The 21,117-nt window shown below is 43.8% G+C and overlaps 1 protein-coding gene across 1 annotated transcript in view; it reads right to left on the bottom strand.

Moving 5' to 3' along the window:
- The window catches only part of TRIM50 (tripartite motif containing 50), a 52,981-nt gene that overhangs the window by 15,977 nt on the left and 15,887 nt on the right, over positions 1-21,117 (bottom strand). The window contains exons 3-4 of the mRNA XM_073616585.1: positions 20,177-20,272; positions 3-233 (exon numbers count right to left, since the gene is read on the bottom strand). Coding sequence (XP_073472686.1) covers positions 3-233; positions 20,177-20,272 — 327 coding nt within the window. The remainder of the gene's footprint in view (positions 1-2; positions 234-20,176; positions 20,273-21,117) is intronic.

Here is a 21,117-nt window from a genome sequence, read left to right as displayed (position 1 = left end):
ACCTGGATGAAATGCAGGTGATTCTCATTTCCCAGGATCTCCAGCTGTCTTTCTTTTTCCTTTACAGAGCACAGGATTTCATTTTTCTGCTTTACTTGAATCTCAATGTTGCTGATGAGCTCTGTAGCTTTCCTGGACACTAGCTTAAGGAAGTGATCCTCTTCCTCTGCAATGTATCTCTTAAGCTCCTGGAACTCCTTGCAGATTAGATGCTGAAAGACATCCGATTCATTCTGTAGAGAAATTACACATAACAAAAAAATACATAAGAATAACAAAAGCATAGCAGATATATACAGTATGTTTTAATGACTCACTGAGAGTAGAACAATTTATGCTCTGAAGGGTTCATGCACTTCAAATGTTAGAGAGAAGTATATTCCACCCTAGAGGAGTACAGATGCTGGTTATATTGCAAAAATCTCTCATTTATACTACTAGGTGATCTCAACACCCTCTCAGAGTCCCTTATGTCACTAATGCGAGTAACTGCGAACTGTCCTTTGGCCAACCACGCTAGCAATTGACCATTCTTATTCCTGTATTTAAAGACCCTCTGAGCTGTGTTCAAAAGGAATTTCTGCATCATCTCTACCTTAAGTAAGGATACCTCCCTCAGAGCACATTGCCAGGCTCCATAAGCTGCATATAGGAAAAAAAGAAAGGACAAGGCCTTCCAAAGGGGTCGCAGTAACTGAACACTACGGTTGAATTTAATTACATTTTATTTAGAAAAAACACACCATAATATGAAATATGACAAAATACCAAAAATAGCGGTCTGAGTGTAACCTTCCAAAACATTAAAAAAGACAACGTTGTCATTGACTAGATGTCATCTAAATGCTCACTTCCATTCAACTTTCCAAGTTGAATGGAAGTGAGCATTTAGATGACATCTAGTGGCCGAATCAAGATATTGCAGTTAAATATTTGGCTATTTAACCGCTTCAGCCCCGTAAGATTTTACCCCCTTCCTGACCAGAGCACTTTTTGCGATTCAGCACTGCGGCGCTTTAACTGACAATTGCGCGGTCTTGCGATGTTGCACCCAAACAAAATTGACGTCCTTTTTTTCCCACAAATAGAGCTTTCTTTGGGTGGTATTTGATCACTTCTGCTTTTATTTTTTTTGTGCTATAAACAAAAAAAGAGCAACAATTTTGAAAAAAACACATTATTTTTTACTTTTTGCTATAATAAATATCCCCCAAAAAATATAAAAAAAACGATGTTTTCCTCAGTTTAGGCCGATATGTATTCTTCTACATATTTTTGGTAAAAAAAATCGCAATAAGCATATATTGTTTGGTTTGCGCAAAAGTTATAGCGTCTACAAAATAGGGGATAGTTTTATGGCATTTTTATTTTAAATTGTTTTTATTAGTAATGGCGGCGATCTGCAATTTTTATCAGGACCGCGACATTATGAGGGACACATCGGACAATTGTGACACTATTTTGGGACCATTGTCATTTATACAGCGATCAGTGCTATACAAATGCATTGATTACTGTGTAAATGACACTGGCAGTGAAGAGGTTAACCACTAGGGGGCTAGGGAGGGGTTAAGTGTGTCCTAGGGAGTGATTCTAACCGTGGGGGGATGGGCTTCAAGTCACATGACAGCGATCACCGCTCCCGATGACAGGGAGCAGTGATCTCTGTCATGACACTAGCTAGAACAGGGAAGTGCCTTATTTACATAGGCACTTCCCCATTCTGAGGCTCCGTGACACGATCACCGGGAAAACCAGCAGACATAGAGCCTGCCGGTCCCACGGGCACGTTTGCGCTATTAGCGGTGGGTGCGTGCGCCTGCTATCCCCAGCTCTTAAAGGGGAAGTACAGGTACGTCCATTTGCCCACCACTGCCATTGTGCCAATGTCAGCGGGTAACGTAATCGTAGCACTAACACAAACAGTGTATTGAGGCAGTGGCGATGGAACAGCTGAGAGCTTGTTGCAGGCGGGGATGACACTAGATCCAACACCTTGATCAACTTCCCAAGGGGATAACCCAGTGACTTCACGGTTCAGAAACGATGGGTGGAGGTATGAGGAGACACAGATAAGGGTGATAGTATCTTACATTGCTATTATTCAGTTGATCTTGCTGACTAGCTGTGGACTGACAACACCAACTCCCCCCGCTGTGTTTCTCCCTCCCCAAACCTACCTGTGATGGATCAGTGAACTTTTTAAATGAGTATTACACTTAAGAAGTTTTACCCTCGCAGCCTTGCTTACGGGACACTGCAGCCTATTCAATTAAGCCACCTGTGCCTCCAACAGACAAATGAGAGCCCCTAATCCTAGGTGCCACAGTTGAATTTGTGTACTAATGACTTAGGACGGCCCATGATATCCACTTATTTGTTTATGCATATCCACATTTCAATCAGTTTACAGCTACATGTCCTGTTTGGGATGACCATAATCCACTGCTTAATTAAGAAGGAGGAAGATAGTATATGCAAAATATTGATCAACAATACTTCAATCAACTCCCATCCTTTGAGCTGCGTGTAAGTTTGATTGTGTGGATGTGTGCGCAGCTGCCATTCCTCTTTTTAAATGACAATGTTGTCTTTTTTAATGTTTTGGAAGGTTACACGATGTTGGATCCAGTGTCATCCCGGCCTGCAACAAGCTCTCAGCTGTTCCATCGCCACTGCCTCAATACACTGTTTGCAGACATCCCAACCTGCAAAAACTTGTTTCAGGGAGGTGGCAAACTTACATCTGGGAGGTGACGCGCCGGCACTCCCCCCCCTCCAAATAAATGCAGCCTGATCAGTACCAATTAAAGTTTGCCGTTTTTGACATACATAGGCATTCTGTGTCTCTTATTTTTCTTTTTTACTAGTAAGGCTGCTTTCACACTGAGTCGCTTTACAGGCGCTATAGCGCTAAAGATAGCACCTGTAAAGAGCCTCTCCTCTCACTCCAGTGTAAAAAGCCCGAGCTGTGCGCTTGCAGGACAGTTAAAAAAGTCCTGCAAGTAGCATCTTTGCAGCGCTGTAGGCGCGGTGTATACACTGCTCCTAAAGCGCCCCTGCCCATTGAAATAAATGGGCAGCGCCAAAGCACCCCGCTAGAGGCCAAATAGCGCCGCTAAATCAACGGTAAAGCACTGCTAAAAATAGTGGCGCTTTACCTCGATGCCCCCAACGCCTCAGTGTGAAAGCACACTAAATAAATTGAATGAGTCCTGTCTGCATCAGAGAGAAGGGAGAGTGTAAAACTAAGTGCTGAAACATGGAAGCTTCAAGTTAAATTTGCAATAAAATGTATAATGTCATATTATGGCAAGTTCTCCTGCCATATGCCCAGCAATCAGCTCTTCACAGAGGAATCTGCTAGGACTGCCATTGTAACATCAAATATTATAAATACTTTTGGCATAATCTACTGAAAACTTCTATTTGCAATATACATTAGCAAACAAACAGTGGCATACCTTAGGTGTAGGTAGGTAATAAAGAACAGTCAGCCACGGGTAGAGCAAACTGGGGATGCTCTAAAATCACATTCCAATTCACCTTCCCTATGCTATACAAATAACGTAAAAATAATTTTTTTTGGCTGGAGCTACACTTAAAAAATTTACCTGTACCGATTTACAAACAAATTCGACTTAAGAGCAAAATCTTGTTTGTAGCCTGGGGACTGCCTGTATTTGGCTCCATCCATCTTCCCATCAAATCTGACCAGCTTCCCTGTCCCTGCTGAAGAAAAGCATCCCCACAACATGATGCTGCCACCACCATGTTTCACGGTGGGGATGGTGTGTTCAGGGTGATGTGCAGTGTTAGTTTTCCGCCACACATAGCGTTTTGCTTTTAGGCCAAAAAGTAACATTTTGGTCTCATCTGACCAGAGCACATTTTTCCACGTTTGCTGTGTCCCCCACAGACTTCTCGCAAACTGCAAACGGGACCTTTTATGGCTTTCTTATAACAACAATGGCTTTCTTCTTGCCACTCTTCCATAAAGGCCAGATTTGTGGAGTGCATGACTAATAGTTGTCCTGTGGACAGATTCTCCCACCTGAGCTGTGAATCTCTGCAGCTCCACCAGAGTTACCATGGGCCTCATGGCTGCTTCTCTAAATAATGCTCTTCATGCCTGGCCTGTCAGTTTAGGTGGACAGCCATGTCTTGGTAGGTTTGCAGTTGTGCCATACCCTTTCCATTTTTGGACGATGGATTAAACGGTGCTCTGTGAGATGTTCAAAGCTTGGGATATTTTTTTATAACCTAACCCTGCTTTAAACTTCTCAACAACTTTACCCCTGACCTGTCTGGTATGTTCCTTGGCCTTCATGATGCTGTTTGTTCACTAAGTTTCTCGAACAAACCTCTGGGGGCTTCACAGAACAGCTGTATTTATACTGAGATTAAATTACACACAGGTGGACTCTATTTACTAATTAGGTGACTTCTGAAGGCATTTGGTTCCACTAGATTTCAGTTAGGGGTATCAGAGTAAAGGGGGCTGAATGCAAATGCACGACACACTTCTCAGATATTTATTTGTAAAAAATTTTGAAAACCATTTATAATTTTTCTTCCACTTCACAATTATGTGTCACTTTGTGTTGGTTTATCACATAAAATCCCAATAAAATACATTTACGTTTTTGGTTGTAGCATGACAAAATGTGGAAAATTTCAAGAGGTATGAATACTTTTTCAAGGCACTGTATTTACTAAAATAATTGCATTTCCGTGTTCTGTGTACTGTGGGAGATCAGATATAGTGAATGCAGTGTCCTGGGTTTAGTAATACTTTAATCTTTCCAAAACCTTTCAAAACAAAGCTGCTCATGAGATTTAATGCTCCATTCAGGACCTATTTTCCGTTTTATATCAATGCGGAAAGTTGATGATATGGATGTTTTTCACATACCTATGTGAGTATTTTTAATCCTTGTATGTAGTTTTAATAAATATTTGTAGCAGAGAGCACTATGGTTTGCCTTTGTCATTTTATGGTCAAACATGATTGACTGAGATCCAGTGGTGGTGCGTCCATAGAGGGCGTAGGAGCGCCGCCCCCTCTCTCCTGCACCCGTCAATCTTCAATAAATAGATTCATGCATTGCATGACCCACTGCATTGCATGCAGCACTGACCCGAGACAGGTAAGTGCCGGGCGGGGTGGCACACTGGCAGTAATTGATGGGGCAAACTGGCGGCAATTGATGGGTCAAACTGGTGGGAATTGATGGGGCAAACTGGCGGAAATTGATGGTGCTAACTGGTGGCAAATGATGGGGCAAACTGGTGGCAATTGATGGGGCACACTGGCAGCAATTGATAGGGCACACTGGTGGCAATTGATGGGGCACACTGGCGGCGATTGATTGGGGCACACTGACAGCAATTGATGGTTACAGTAGCTGCGTTTGATGGCACAGTGGTGGCAATTTATGGGTGCAGTGGCTGTGTTTGATGGCACAGTGTCTGCGTTTGATGGGCACAGTGTCTGCGCTTGATGGCACAGTGGCAGCATTTAATGGGCACAGTGGTGGCAATTTATGGGTACAGTGGCTGCGTTTGAAGGCACAGTGGCTTCGTTTGATGGCACAGTGGCTGCGTTTGATGGGCACAGTGGCTGCGTTTGATGGCACAGTGGCTGTGTTTGACGGCACAGTGGCTACGTTTGATGGGCACAATGGCTGCAATTGATGGGCACAGTAGCTGTGTTTGATGGGCACAGTGAGACTGCAATTGATGTTTTTTTTCTTTTCAGTTTTTTTTGCGCCCCCCTAAAAATTTTGAGCACCAGTCGCCACTGCTGAGATCCCAGGAGGAGGTCAACGCTGTCCAGGGACACCAGGAGGAGGATTTATTTTTCCAGTGGCTTTCTGAGAGACATAAATATCAGGCGTATGTCACTCTATAGTAGGGTCATTATCTGGAGGTGAGCAGGCATTCCAGCTAGAGGTGGTGGTCACCGAAGTCACTGGATAATATGAATTAACAATTCTATGACCTGTCATCTAAGGTTGCATTATGGTGAATTTTTCACATTAATTGGACTTTTATTATTGTTTTATATTGGTTGCACTGCACCAGTTTTGGTTTATTAGTATTGAATTGAGAGTCACATGTGAATACACTCTGAGAGGTGTTGCCAGCAGTCACGATAAGCCTAGAGGTAGGCTACTGACACTGGATTGGTTTAATATTGTGTTGCATTGATTCATTTATTTGCTTAGTTTGAATATAGTGCTGATTATATTTTATTTCACAAGTAGTTTGTTTGGGTCACACATTTGCGCAGGCAAATAATTAAAACCTTCATCTGTTATTGAAGGAAGTTGGCCAACCTCCATTATTTGAAAGTCCAAGGGATCAGATACAGTTTCAGAAAAACAGAAATGATTAAACCTGATAATGGCCTAGGAAAATCTGAGCGATAAAATTTTGTCACACTTTACAATGTGTAGAATTTAATCCAGGAGTTCTTGAAATTTCATCCTACACTGGACATGAGTCATTGAGATGCTTTTTCTTCTATTGTCTGTTTGATGGACGTTAAACACCTTATGCAAGACCACTCTCACTGTGCCAGGAAAGCCTTATCTCCAGTCTTCTGAAGGACAAGTCACAAGGACAACTGCCTCAGTTTCATTGTGACTGCAACCTAATCAGAGTGTGTGGGATTGTCACTGCATTACAAAGTACACAATGAGCTCACACTAGTTTCAGAAAGATATTTTAATAAACACCACACACTTGTAAAACGGAAAGTTTTGATGAAAACTTTGCTCATTTAGAACTAAACTATGGTTTATTAGTAGAAGTTGGTGGAAATAATCATTTAAAATCCCATTTGTACCTCTTTTGTGGCCAGTAACAGTCATGTGCCTTTATTACAGCCCTATTTGGATCTTAATCCTGACAACTTTTCCAAGTGTGACTCCAGTTTGCATAACCATTTGTCTTTATATGACTCTGCTGTAGCAGAAGACACTGACAAGCTTATTGAATCCTCTACAGGCCACCTCTCCAGCCAATTGCCTAATGCCGTGTACACACGGCCAGACTTGCCAACGTTCTAAACTCCGTCGGCATTTCCGACGGAAAGATTTACAACATGTTCTATATCTGAGTCCGTCGGAAATGCCGACAGAAAAAGTCTGATGGGGCATACACACGGTCGGAATGTCCGACCGAAAGCTCCCATCTGACTTTTTCTGTCGGGAAGTCCGGCCGTGTGTACGCGGGATTAGTCTGAATCTTTTCCTGCTAGAGGCCAAACTTACTCTAATGCCGTGTACACATGAGCGGAATGTCCAACAGAAAAAGTCAGACGGGAGCTTTTTATCGTATATTCCGATCGTGTGTATGCCCCATCGAACTTTTTAGGTTGAAAATTCTGACGAACCTAGAAAGAGAACATGTTCTAAATTTTTCCGACTGAACCAATTCCTATCGGGAAAACCGATTGTCTGTATGCTGTTCCGAAAAACGTCACATGCTCTGAAGCAAGTACGAGACGGAAGCTATTGGCTACTGGCTATTGAACTTCCATTTTCTAGTCTTGTCGTACATGTTGTAAGTCACCGCGTTCTGGACAGTGGACAGTCGGAATTTGGTGTGACTGTGTGTGTGTGCAAGACAGCTTGAGCGGAATTCCGTCTGAACTCCGTCGGAAAAACCTTCAGAGTTTATTCCGCCGGGAAAACCGGTCGTGTGTACAGGGCATAAGTTTCACGATATCTTACCTCCGGCACAAGTAATGGGGGCTTTTCCCCTGGCCTTTTGGACTCTAGTTTAAAGGCTCAGTCTTGTATTCGGCCCCCTGGAAAGGCTTAAAGTGTTTTCAGAAGCACATAACGCTAAGACAGCTGGGCACCCAGGGATTACTAAAACATTCTGTTTGGTTTCTTGTGGCCTTCGCTCCAAAAGGACTCCTGTTCCTATTGCAAAACTTTTTCTTGCTCTAAATCCTCAAAAGTCAAGCCCTCTGCATTACCCCTACCTTTGCCTGTCCCTAAACGCCCTTGGATGCACATCCAGGCTAACTTGTCCTCTAGTTTTGCTGCCTCTACACCTGCTGATGCAGTCCAGTCTGCCTTTGCACCAGTTACTTCAGTCCAACCCATGCCAGTTGAGCCTCCTGCTTTTTTATATTCAGTTACCTGGCCACACCCTACTGCAACTACATCTGCACAAACCTGTCTAAGAAGCTCCATCCATCCTTTGAATAGACTGCCTCATTCAGCCTTCGACCTTTTCTTCAAGCCACTCTGCATCCAGCTTGTGTTCCAGCTATTCAGCTTGACTCCAGTGACAGGTCACCCGCTAAACAACCTGACCTTGCTGATCCCCTGACCTATGCCCAGCCTGATGGTCCTGTGCTGGGTGTCCAGCTTGTCTATAAGGGCCGTGAGCCCCTCCTCAGAGAGCTGCTGGTCTCATTCCAGCATCCTGGTTTTGGTTGTGATACATTCTCTCTGCTTGTCTACCTGCAAGATGATTGATGTGGTAATTCTCTGGGTGGAGACTAAACCTGATTTAAGCTAGCCAAGCCTGCAGTCTCATGCTTGCGATAGAGTGTGTAATACCTGATCAAGCTGCCTGTTTGTCTGCCCTGCTCTGCTAGATTGGATTTTCCTGTGTATGACCGTGGATTGGATATTGATTTTTCTTTGAACTCTGCCTTTTTTTTAACAGAAGAACTCTGCCTGCATTTTACCTGGACTGTCATCTAACTATTCTGCCTGCCTGCCAAATGCAAGTACCTGTTTGCTTTGCTGAGTTCACCAATTCCCTGGCATGGTAGGCAGGCACTATAGCAGTGTGTATAAGTCCTGGGGAAACCGAGTACCAGTAGGCCTGCTTGCCTTATGGGAAAGGGGGCTGCTAAAGATGAAGAAAACAGTAGCCAGCTATAGTGTCTGACCACCTGCATTAGGGGTAAGCATTACATATACCAGTTTTGTTAATTAAATAGTGCATTTTTAACCCCTTCCCGCCGAGCGTACGCAGATGTGCCTACTCGGCTTTCCGGGGTTAAACTGGGATGATGCCCGCAGCTGCAGGCATCATCCCAGTACCGTTTTTTACAGCGGGAGATCGGCTTTCCAGGTATAACAACCAATGCGGCTAAAAGCCGCTCGGCTGTTATACCGGAGCATCGGGAGGGAACGTCCCCCCCTCCCTCCACCTCCCGTCGCTGTTACAGGGCCTCCCGTTCGATCGGGAGGCCCGGTGACCAATCGGCTGCCTCCGGCAGCTGGGGGCGGGCTGGAACGAAGCTGTGGGTGGCTTTGTTCCAGTCTTCTAAATGTAAACGCGGAAGCGACGTCGTGACGTCACTTCCGTTTACTCGGCTGCCAATGGCACCGATTTTTAAAAAGATACACAGTATTCAGAATCGCCGTTTTCGGTGATCTGAATACTTTGAAGTGCAAAGGAGGGATCGGAGGTCTTTTAGATCCCCGATCCCTCCATAAAGAGTACCTGTCACCACCTATTACTGTCACAAGGGATGTTTACATTCCTTGTGACAGCAATATAAGTCATCAAAAAAATAATTTTTTTAACACAATTTATAAATATAAAAATTAATAAAATAAATAAGAAAAAATGTTTTAAAGCGCCCCCGTCCCCGCGAGCTCGCGCAGCAAAGAAAACGCATACGGAAGTCGCGCCCGCATATGTAAACGGTGTTCAAATCACACATGTGAGGTATTGCCGCAATCGTCAGAGCGAGAGCAATAATTCTAGCACCAGACCTCCTCTGTAACTCTAACCTGGTAACCGTAAAAAAAAATTAAAGCGTCGCCTATGGAAATTCTTAGGTACCGTAGTTTGTCGCCATCCACGAGTGCGTGCAATTATAAAGCGTGACATGTTTGGTATCTATTTACTCTGCGTAACATCATCTTTCGCATTATAGAAAATAATTGGGGTAAATTTACTGTTTGTTTTTTTTTTTTTTAATTAATAAAAGTGTCCCTTTTCCCAAAAATTTGTGTTTAAAACACCGCTGCACAAATACCGTGTGATATAAAATATTGCAACAATCTCCATTTTATTCTCTAGATTCTCTGCTAAAAAAATATATATATATATATATATATATATATATATATATATATAATGTTTGGGGGTTCTAAGTAATTTTCTAGCAAAAAATATGGATTTTAGCTTGTAAACACCAAATTTCAAAAATAGGCTTAGTCATGAAAGGGCTAATAGAGGTCCGTTCATAAAAACATGAAGAGGGATAACTGAGGAAGAAAGAGGTACAGAGGGATCTGGTTTCAAATGAGGATAGTTGGGAATGAAAGTGGTTGTAAACCCTTACATTTACCCAGCGAAGTGCCTGGCCTCAGGTGATACACAGGGATGAAACAAATTCTCTTACATGAGTTGGAATTGATAAGTTTTTTTTTTCTCAGAAAAAAGTTTATTAAAGAACAAAAGTTACAATCATGTCATAAATTCCAGTTTCACCAAATCACGGTATGTATACATTATATCTTATCATCTCTACACTGCCTAGGGCGTGGTAGTTTCAACATGCATTTTGCTATCTCCCAACAACCTACATGGCCTGCTGCGCTTGCCAACATCTATCAATGAAACCTGGTGTTAATCCTCTTGTGGTTGACTCAACCCAGTAGCCTGTCAAGTATCAGGTCCACCGGGGATAAGCCCGGGAGTTCAGCCAGGGTGCTTCAAATTTGCTAAGGTGTCCCCTGTGTTGAAAGATAAACTTTTCTAACAATAACGTGTCTCCCACCTGGTTAATCCACTCCCTGAGCAAGGGGGGGATCTGCCGCCTTCCATCGTCGAAGGATTAGTAGGCGTGCCTGAATTAGGGCTCTTGCTATGGGCAGTTTAAAATTCTCCTCCAGGGGGAGGTTGTCTAGGATGCCCAAGATGCATGGTCTGGGGTCAGTCGGGATAGTAACTGAGAAGGCTTTGTTGATGGTGTTCAGGACCCCTTTCCAATATATGTGTAGCTTGGGGCAGAGTCACAGTATATGAATAAAGTCTCCATGGTCTCTCGCACACCTTGGTAAACTTATGAGGAATGGTAAACTGTTGCCCTTTGAGCCCTTGAAAGCCCAACATGGAGGTTCTCAAATGGATTTCTGGAGGTACAGACAATTACACCACTTTTTTTAAGTACATGGCAGTTCTATAAGAGATATTACTTCTCTTACATCATTCAAAGGGCTTTTTTTTAGCTGATGAGCCTTCACCAGATATGGTCTCTGAAATTTACCAAGTATTGGGGTCTGCCACCTCTGCCGCCAAGCCCACATATATCTAGGCCTGGGAAAAGGACTTTGTGTTCGAGCTGACCGCTGACCCATCTGTTCCAGCTCACATACTTGAGCTCCATTGACTCCAAAATGCAGGAGACAAATTATAGGATCCTATCATGCTGGTACTGGGTGCCCGCTGACCTGGCCCGGATTTATCCCTCTACCTCTGAGCTATGTTGACGGGGCTGCAGAGGGCGTGGTACGCTTTTGCATCTATGGTGGGACTGCTCTGTGATAACACCCTTCTGGATGGACATTAGGGCTCAGGTTAAAGAAATTTTGGGCCTTGAAATCCTTTTCTCCATGATTAATTTTCTCCTGCAAAATCCTCCCATGCCGATTAGTCAATAAAAAAGGAGCATGTTGCCCCACTTTTTGAACGCAGCCAAGCGGTTGCTCCCAATCTATTGGAAGTGAGTACAAATTCCCGGTAGGTAAGAATGGGTACGGAAGGTGAATGAGATCAAGGGGGCTGAGGACTGGATTGCGACTTGTAAGGGTACCCAGGATCGTTTCGCCAGCACTTGGTCATTGTGGTTGGACCACATTCGTGATTCAGACCACATATCCTCCAGTCAAGACTTGGCACTGCTGGAACTAGCAGAACCCTCCCTTAGGCAGCATACTCAAACCTAGCGGTAGTGGGACTAGATTTACTCTCAGTAAAGGCTGTGACATTGATTATCTACTCTCCTTGCTACAGAAGACATCTTTTATACTCTATGATGACGGGCTTGCCGTGGACTGCGACAGCTTTCGTAAGATTTCAGGTATGATCCTGATTCTTTCTTTTCTTCCTCTTCTTGGTAATCCTAAACCAAGCTTAACTGCCATTCAAAAGCAGAACCTTTCATGGGAATCTGGGGCCGTCTGCCGGTTGGGTGAGATTGTTCATGAGACGCTGTTCTCTAATCTATACCCAGTGATTGAACTCATGGTGTTGATACATCTCCCCTGTTGCGACTATCTGATTATCTGCCTGCTCTTTTCATTCTCTCCCCATTTGGTTACCTCTGCTGCATTCAGGACTTCCACTGATTCATCTGTGGCTGCATATACTAACCAGTTCAGTTCAATTAGTGATTGCCATCTTTGCAATTGTTCATGAAATCAGCTCCATGTCAGAATTTTATTGATTGACTTTTATACGGAATTTCCTATCAATTTGGCTTGTTACATTTGCCCTTGTGGCTTCTATCACAGCTACCTGTCAATGGTGGCCTATATTGGAATGCTGTTTTGCCTCACAATCACTGCACGTTTTCCTTGATCCCTTGGTATGATTGGATGTATGCATGTGATTCCGGGTTGTGTTTATTGCTGCTCTTGACAACATTGTCATGCATGCTTTTTAAAGGTGTGGTTTAGGTTCAAATATCTTTTTGAACATTTTTTTGTATCTCATATTGATTAATACATTTTTGATAATTAATATGTAACAAGGTCCCAGGCCTCCTTCAGTCTAATGAGAACCTCCAGGGCCAGAGATAGCTGACATCCTTCTGTATATGGTGGGTTGTAAGGCATGGTGTGTGCAAGGTAATTAAAGTTATTGGGCGCCAGGCACTTCTTGAATGCATAAGAGAGTTTATTTTTCTTAACAAAATTTTTGGGGGAGACAGGGTTAAGGCCAGGACACCCTTAGGTAGTTACAACTTCAATTGGCAGACTCTGAGATTTCAACAGGAGGACAGCCATGCAGGGAAAGGCATCCAGCAAGACGCCACATCTGCATGTACAGGAATGCTGTCTCCTATGGCAACAGTCTTTAACAGTTCCTAACACAAAGCGTACAGGTCTTTCACTTCCACTACAAATAACTCCTTGTAGTTCTTCAGCCCACTGAGCTCCCGGTCTCTCACTAGACCCGCTGATTCACTGCCACTGAATCTGTTGAGCTCCTTCAATCTTCACGTGGTATCTTCCTCAAGCATCACCCCGCCTCTCTGCTGGGTCCCAAGTTTGGCACTTAAGATACCTCTCAAGCTTCACCCCACAGGCCTGCTCGGTTCCTGGCTTGACACACAAGGCTGCTCTGCAAGCGTCACCTCTGCTGGCTGGGTCCCTGGCTTGATACCCAAGTTTCTGGCTTGATACTGAAGTTTCCAGATTCTTCACTGTTCCCGGTTGGTGAGAATGCTGCTCTGGTACTTGCTTCAGTTACTCACTGTGGTCCCTGGTAATAAGGTGGTTAGTCCCTTAGTGGGGACAGCTTCCCCTCTACCTCCGACCATGACAGGTTCTCCGACCAGCAGAACAGTCACTTCTGGTAGGGCTGCAAGCCGCAGTCCCAACCCTGCGCTGCTCTCTTGCTTCTGAATAGGCCCTCAGACAACTTAGCAGCCAGATGTGCCCGGGATAGGCCCAAACTCCAGCCTAAAAGTCCGGAAAGTACAACACACGTCCACCCAGACAGCCGTCCAGGTGACACAGAACACCGATCACCTGACTCCACCCAAATATATAGGTTCTCCCAGCAGGCCAAGGGATTTAAGAAAACCCCTGCCCATTGGCTGGGATATCCCATATACCCATAATCTGACCTTGCATTGCCCTTCTCATATCTAATGCCACCAGGTACCCGGCCACCTAGCACAGTGGTTCTTAACTCCTGTCCTCAGGACCCACTAACAGGCCAGATTTTAAGTATTACCTTGGGGAGATGCAGACTAGAATACTGCAATCACTGAGCAGCAAATGATATCACCTGTGATGTATTTCAGTTAGCTTGCAAACCTGGCCTGTTAGTGGGTCCTGAGGACAGGAGTTGAGAACCACTGACCTAGCGGTTAAAGAGAGAAGTGCAGCAATTACAGACTTATGCCCCGCACACACGGTCGGACATTGATCGGACATTCCGACAACAAAATCCTAGGATTTTTTCAGATGGATGTTGGCTCAAACTTGTCTTGCATACACACGGTCACACAAAGTTGTCGGAAAATCCGATCATTCTGAACGCGGTGACGTAAAACACGTACATCGGGACTATAAACGGGGCAGTAGCCAATAGCTTTCATCTCTTTATTTATTCTGAGCATGCGTGGCACTTTGTGCGGCGGATTTGTGTACACACGATCGGAAATTCCGACAACGGATTTTGTTGTTGGAAAATTTTATAGCCTGCTCTCAAACTTTGTGTGTTGGAAAATCCGATGGAAAAAGTCAGATGGAGCCCACACACGGTCGGAATTTCCGACAACACGCTCCCATCACACATTTTCCGTCAGAAAGAGAAAGGGGCATTAGAGTGAAATCAATTGATCCTCAACAATTAGCCTAGGTAGCTATACCTGGCAGGTAAATTTAATAGCAACCCTCCCTAAACACCAGGGTGCTACAAATACATAAGAGTTTCCCTTTTGGAGACCCTTTTTGACTCTGTATACACCTGCTTAATGCTTAAGTGATGTTTATTCCTTTTTTATTTTTGTTTACAGTATCTCCTTGGATCCCCGCTGGATCTCTTCTTAAGGGAGCCACTTAATTTTTACTAAAATGTTATTAGATTTTTTTTTAACCTTTATCACACCTTATGTGTGAAAGATATATCCACAACAGAATTTTTTATTGGCTTTTGTTCTAGGGGAGAAGATAGAGACAGAAATTAGGGCTGCTTTCTTACAAGAAACCGCAAACTTACACCCACTGACAGCGAGTTAATTAGAAAACTGTTCAAACAACGTAAAAAACTTACAGTGAAGTTCCTTAATCGTAAAAGGGACATTTCCTCTCTTGAATATTATGTCAGGAATGGGATGATACTGTGGGTCATCTCAGCACAACACCTGCATACTGAGCAATTTTTGACCAAATGGAAACAACTGTGTATTGATCATGGCCTAATAAATGAAATAAATTCATTATTGAGGAAGAGACTAGATAGTTAGTAGAATTGAAAACTCAGATTGATGAGAGTACTAGACTTCTTGAGCCACATAAGGATAAACCTTAATGTGGCAGACATAATGAACTCCTTAAAAAGGAGATTGATAAAGTTCAGGGAAATCTTCAGTTGACCAAGCAGTCCAAATTTCAGTGTGATTTGGGTGATTGGTCTCATGGAGAGATCATTGATTTAACTGCCAATCGGGGACGCAGTGGCTCGCGACGTCGTCGCTATCGATCACAGTCATCAACTGGGGGGGATTGTCGATCAGTAACTTTTTTGGGGTAAGAAACGCCCCATCTATACGAAGTACCCCCCCATATGGGGAATTCTGAAACAGCCTGTAGTAGACAAGAGACTACACAACTGAAACGGAAAAGGCAGAGGAGGCGGAGGGCCATTAACATCAAAGGAATTATACAAAACAGTCACCAGAAGTCAGAAACACAAGTAGACATCACAGAGACAGAGAGTAGATCCCCAGTTGATGATAATGCCAATATGGAAATTATCAATCTTTCTGAATTGACTCTCCAGGAGAGACACGCGGTTTCTCCGTCGTGGTCTTTCCTTTTCACCATCCAATCGGATGAGTCACTTTGAGGTCTTTAAAGTGGTTGTAAACCCCCCCCCAAAAAAAACCTGCAAGACAAAGGCATAATAAGCTAGTATGTATACTAGCATACTAGCTCATTATGAAATACTCACCTTAGATCAAAGCCCCTGCCCCTGTTCTGCCCGGTGACATGTCTCCCGGAGTTATTTCCGGGTATCGTGGGTTCCGGCGCTGTGATTGATGACATCCCTCCCACGCATGCGCGCCGGAGCAGCCGGTAACGGCACATCAGCTGAAGCAATGGCACGAATGAGCCATTGCTTCAGTGTGCATTTGTCGATAACGTCAAGGCACAAGCTGATACAGGAGATATCTCCGAAATCGTGCAGGTTTAGGAGATATCCACGGTAGCTACAGGTAAGCCTTATTATAGGCTTACCTGTATTGATAAGTTTTTTGTAAGGGTTTACAACCACTATAAAGACATCACCCTTTTTCTAAGGAAGGTGTATCTCAGATGGGTTCACTCCAATAAATCTGATGCCCCCACTGAACTTGAGCCTGCCCTGGGTGCTAGGGAACAAATAGCTATAGATGACCTTGTCTCCTTTATTGAGGATTCCTCCAGTGATATGGAAGGTGAAAATTCCATCGAGACTCAATGGAAAAGACAGGCTGATCCTAACATTAGATCTACTAAGATGTCATCAATTAAAAGTAACCGATGGATAGGGATATTTCTTGATCTTGTTCAGGAGGACCTGAATATGATTAAATGGGATAAAATAACCATTGATAATCTTCGGCGAGACGAGCGCCTGGCATTAAGAGAATTATGTGAGTCTCGCAATTTAATCATTAAGCCCAGTGACAAAGGAGGCAATGTAATCCTCCTTTCTGAGAAAGATTATGAACAGGAGATATTAAAATGACTTGATGATCAACCTACTTACCTTAAAGTGATTGTAAAGCTTTGATTATTAAAAAAAAACAAACATGTCATACTTACCTCCACTGTGCAGCTCGTTTTGCACAGAGTGGCCCAGAACACCGTCTTCGGGGGTCCCTCATAGGCTCTCGCGTGGGCATGGGGTCCCCCCCAAAATCCATACCAAGCCCTTTGGGTCTGGCATAGATTTTAAGGGGTACTCCATGCCAAAATTTTTTAAAAAATTGTCGTGGGGTCCCCCCCCAAAATTCATACCAGACCCTTATCAAAGCAAGTAGCCTGGCAGGCCAGGAAAAGGGGGGACGAGTCTCTTGCCTGTGACAGCTGTTACATAAGCAAGGGCGGGGCCACCCGGTGACGTAACCAAGTGACCCGCCCCCTTCTGATGTCATGTGATGTCAGAGGCGGGCAGGGTCACTTCTGGTGAGAACCGAAACGGGGGGTGTTCGGCTCATCCCTAGTGAACAACTGAATATCATTAAACGTCCAAAGAAACCATCTAATTAGTGTGGTTTAGACCACAGCCCAGTTAAAATACTTTTTTGTTAATTACTTTACTCTTTTTATTTTCTATTTTTGATTTGATGGCTGCTATGCAATGTGATTGGATCTTGAATTTGCATTAATATTTTGGTCCAATGGTATGATGTGTTGTTTTGTTTGGTTTCGTTTGTTGTATTAAGGAAATAAATAAAAAGATTTATAAAAAAAAAGAATAAATAAAAAGAAACCATCTAATTCTGAGTGTGCTCCTATTGCTCAGCACTTCGATATGTTCCATCATTCATCCCCTGATAGCCTTAAAGAGGAAGTAAACCGGCCTGGGTGTTGTGTTGGAGGAGGCCAGCTGGAGGCGACTGTTGCCCCCCTCCTCTGATGTATGGCCCAGGGGGGAACCATCCTGAAGTCAAGTTAGACCTTTTGCCGACCTGGGCTAGTCTTGGATTGGTGAAGGGTTTCGTTGCTGAGAAGTTTATACATACCAGTCGGTGATAATATAGCAGTAGTCACCTCAAATCTTTAGAAGGGTGAACACCTGAGCTATATATGACGTATAACCGATTATTTTTCTGTATTCCCTTTGTGTTATGTCTCTTTTTGCTACGTATAAAAAATGTACATGTTAACTAACTGCGCGCTGATATATTAGCTATTCAGAAAATGTTTGTTATGACATGTGTTCCTGCTCTAAATAAAGATTGTATATAAAAAATTTTAAAAAACGCATATGCATTTTGACACGTTTTTATCGCATTAGTGGTGCATTTTTCACAGGACATGTGACTCAAAACCTGCATCAAAAATGCACCTGCGATTTTTGATGCATTTTTGCCGCATTTTCTATGCATTTCAATGGGGAGGTACATTTTGGTGGGGTTTTTTTACCGCACCAAACCTGCAGGAAGCATGATTTTACTAAAAGCAGCGGACCTGCAAATGGATCAGTGTGAAGAGTTCCATAGGATTACATGGTCACATGTTTTTTTCCTTTTTTTTTTTTTTTTTTTTTTAACACAAAAGCGGAAGAAAAACAGATCACTGTGAAAGCAGCCAAAATGGGTAGTGTTAGATTAGGCTGTCATACAAAGATTCATGGACAATATGAATTATATAACAACAGCAACAAATTACACTATGTATGTCCTGCAGAGTTCATTCATACTGAGCTTCCTTTCTTTATCAACTTTATGTTTACGAAGCAAAAGTGTGCTTTACATGTAAACAAATCAAGCAAGCATTTCAACTTTAAAGCGGTTGTATACCCGCAATTTTTTTTTTTTTAACCCTGTAAAGCAAAAGGCATAATGAGCTAGTATGCACCGCATACTAGCTCATTATGAAATACTTACCTTAGAACGAGGCGTCAGTATCTTACCTGATCCACGCCGAGGGAGCTGTCATGTTGCCTCGGCGTGTCTTCCGGGTATCACGGTTCCAGCGCTGTGAGTGGCTGGAGCCGCGATGTCATCACTCCCGTGCATGCGCGCGGGAGATTTCTTACTCGGCAGGGTCCGGCAGCTGCCGGGCTTCAGCCGAGAATCCCCTGTGCGCATGCGCCGCTGCAGTCAGTGGCGCATAGCAAGGGGAATATCTCCTAAACCGTAAAGGTTTAGGAGATATTTTTTTTACCTACAGGTAAGCCTTATTATAGGCTTACCTGTAGGTAAAAGTAAAAAAAAAGACTATACAACCACTTTAACTATTATTTGAAGTATTTTTTATTATTTTCAGCAATGTGCACCAATAAGATCTGAAAATATTAACCATGTGGCAAAGAATATTTTTTTTATGGCAAAATAACGGAAAATTTATCATCAATACTTAGCGTAATTTTCCTTTCCTGATGGACTCCATGGCAGGACTATGTGTGGGTTAACCCCACCTCTTCTCCAATGCTATTTGAGCTCACCACTAGAGACTGCGTTCCGTTGCTAGCCAACTCTTTGACCAATGGGTGGGAACTCCGTCTGCCATGGAGTCCATCAGGAAAGGAAAATTATGGTAAGTATTGATAATAAATTTTCCGTTTTCCTGACAGACTCCATGGCAGACTACGTGTGCAATATGACTAGCCAATCCACACGGGTGGGTATGCTGATCAAAAGAAATTTAATTTAACCCGTCAACTGACAGGACTCTTAAATCAAAGTTCACAGAAGATAGAGATGCAGGCTCTATGTAATGTGTGACACAAAGGTACTAATGGAGGCCCATGAGGCCACTTTACAGATGACGTCTGGATCCACATGCCGGGCTGCTGCCCATGACGCTGCCATACCCCTGGTGGAATGTGCTGTCACTGCCTCTGGAGGAGCCAAACCCTTGGCCCTATAGGCTTGCTGGATGGACTGGAAGATCCAGGCTTGCTTCCCTCTGTTACTGCCTGAGTGCAAGATAAACAGTTAGACGGAGCGTCGAAAGGAGGAAGTAACTTGCAAGTACTCCTTCAGTATTTCACCTACATCCTGAGGATGAACTTCAGAGGACCCTGGGGTCGCACCGGGTCCCGGAAGCTGAGCTGGGTCAGAAGGGGAAACCATGGCCTGTTCGGTCAGTAAGGTGCAATCACTACCACCTTGACTGCTTCCGCTTGGAGTGTTCGTAGGAACCTGAGGATGATCGGAAGCGGGGGAAAGGCGTATGCTCTGTTGAAGCTCCACTGATCTGTCAGTGCGTCTACACCGAAGTCTCTAGTGGTGAGCTGGGAAAATCAGTGAGCCAATCACACAAGCAGGAAATTATGTTTCTGGGGAGTGGTCAGTACACACTTTGTGTACAGAAAACTCCAGGTAGCCATATTGCAATGTATTCTCAGAAAATTACATTGGCTGCATTGAAAAGGAAAGGTAATTTTTAATAACATTCCATTACAAAATGATTAGTGTCGCAATCATATACGCTATATTATTTTTTCTTTATTTGCTATTTTTTTTCCCCACGAAAGTGGAGTTACCCTTTAATGGTTTGTGGACACTCACTGTTATACGAGTCTTGTTGTTGGTGAGTTTGCTTATCTGCTCCTCCAGAGCCCTTCTGTCCTTTTGCAGCTCAGTCATCAGTGAAGACACATCTTCCTATAAATGAAGTAATGCAAAATATTAGGAAACAAATAGTGACTGTCATGCAAATTTAATTTCAAATAATGGGGAAATGTTACAACCAAATTGTTATAAAAATGAAAGTCTGTAGTTTATGTGCTGTCGGTTGCATGCGCCTCTCTCCCTTCACTTCCCTCTCCCCATTGTCACTGTGCTGCACGAGTGCCTCTCACCCTTAGCTTCCCTGCTCTCTGAGCAGCGTGGGCTCTGTGTGAAATTCCCCATTTGTTCCTTCTCCCACTCCTTCCAGGCACTAATTTGAGCCAGACAGCAGGAGAGTTTGAGCCAAATGGAGTATCAGAAAGAGGACTTCCTGTGCAGCAGTGGATCAAGGGATATGTAGTTCTTAAAGGGGGCTGCTCAATACAAGTGAATGGAGGCTTACGGCCCAGGAAAATTACCAGGGCTCGAGAGAGAACTTCGTGGGCAGCAAACAGATGCAGACCTCCTGCTGTTATCTGCGCTGGATTTTGGGCAGACAGTGTGAGGAAACTAGTGTGTGCAGGCTTGTACTGTGCTTGCCTGGTCTCAGGACAGATCCTGTGGGGGTCAGAGTAAAAGACTGAGCCACAGAGAGAGGCTGTGCCTTGAAATCCAAGCTGGGGAGCAGAGGCAGCCCGTCCATTAGGGGTGCATGGGCGCCGCCCCCTGTCCATGCGTCCGGGCCCCTAATCTAAATGCAGGATGCCGGACATATTGTATTTCAATGGTTTTTTTTTTTTTGAAGCGCGTGATTAGAGACAGAGGCACTAATGGGCTTCAAAAAAGGGTAAGCTCGGGGCACAGAGCACTGTGCCCTGAGCCCACCCAGTTGTGTGACA

The sequence above is a fragment of the Aquarana catesbeiana genome, linkage group LG02 (genome assembly GCF_042186555.1).
Source record: "Aquarana catesbeiana isolate 2022-GZ linkage group LG02, ASM4218655v1, whole genome shotgun sequence".
NCBI classification, from domain to species: Eukaryota; Metazoa; Chordata; class Amphibia; order Anura; family Ranidae; genus Aquarana; species Aquarana catesbeiana.
This window is presented reverse-complemented; position numbering and strand designations above follow the sequence as displayed.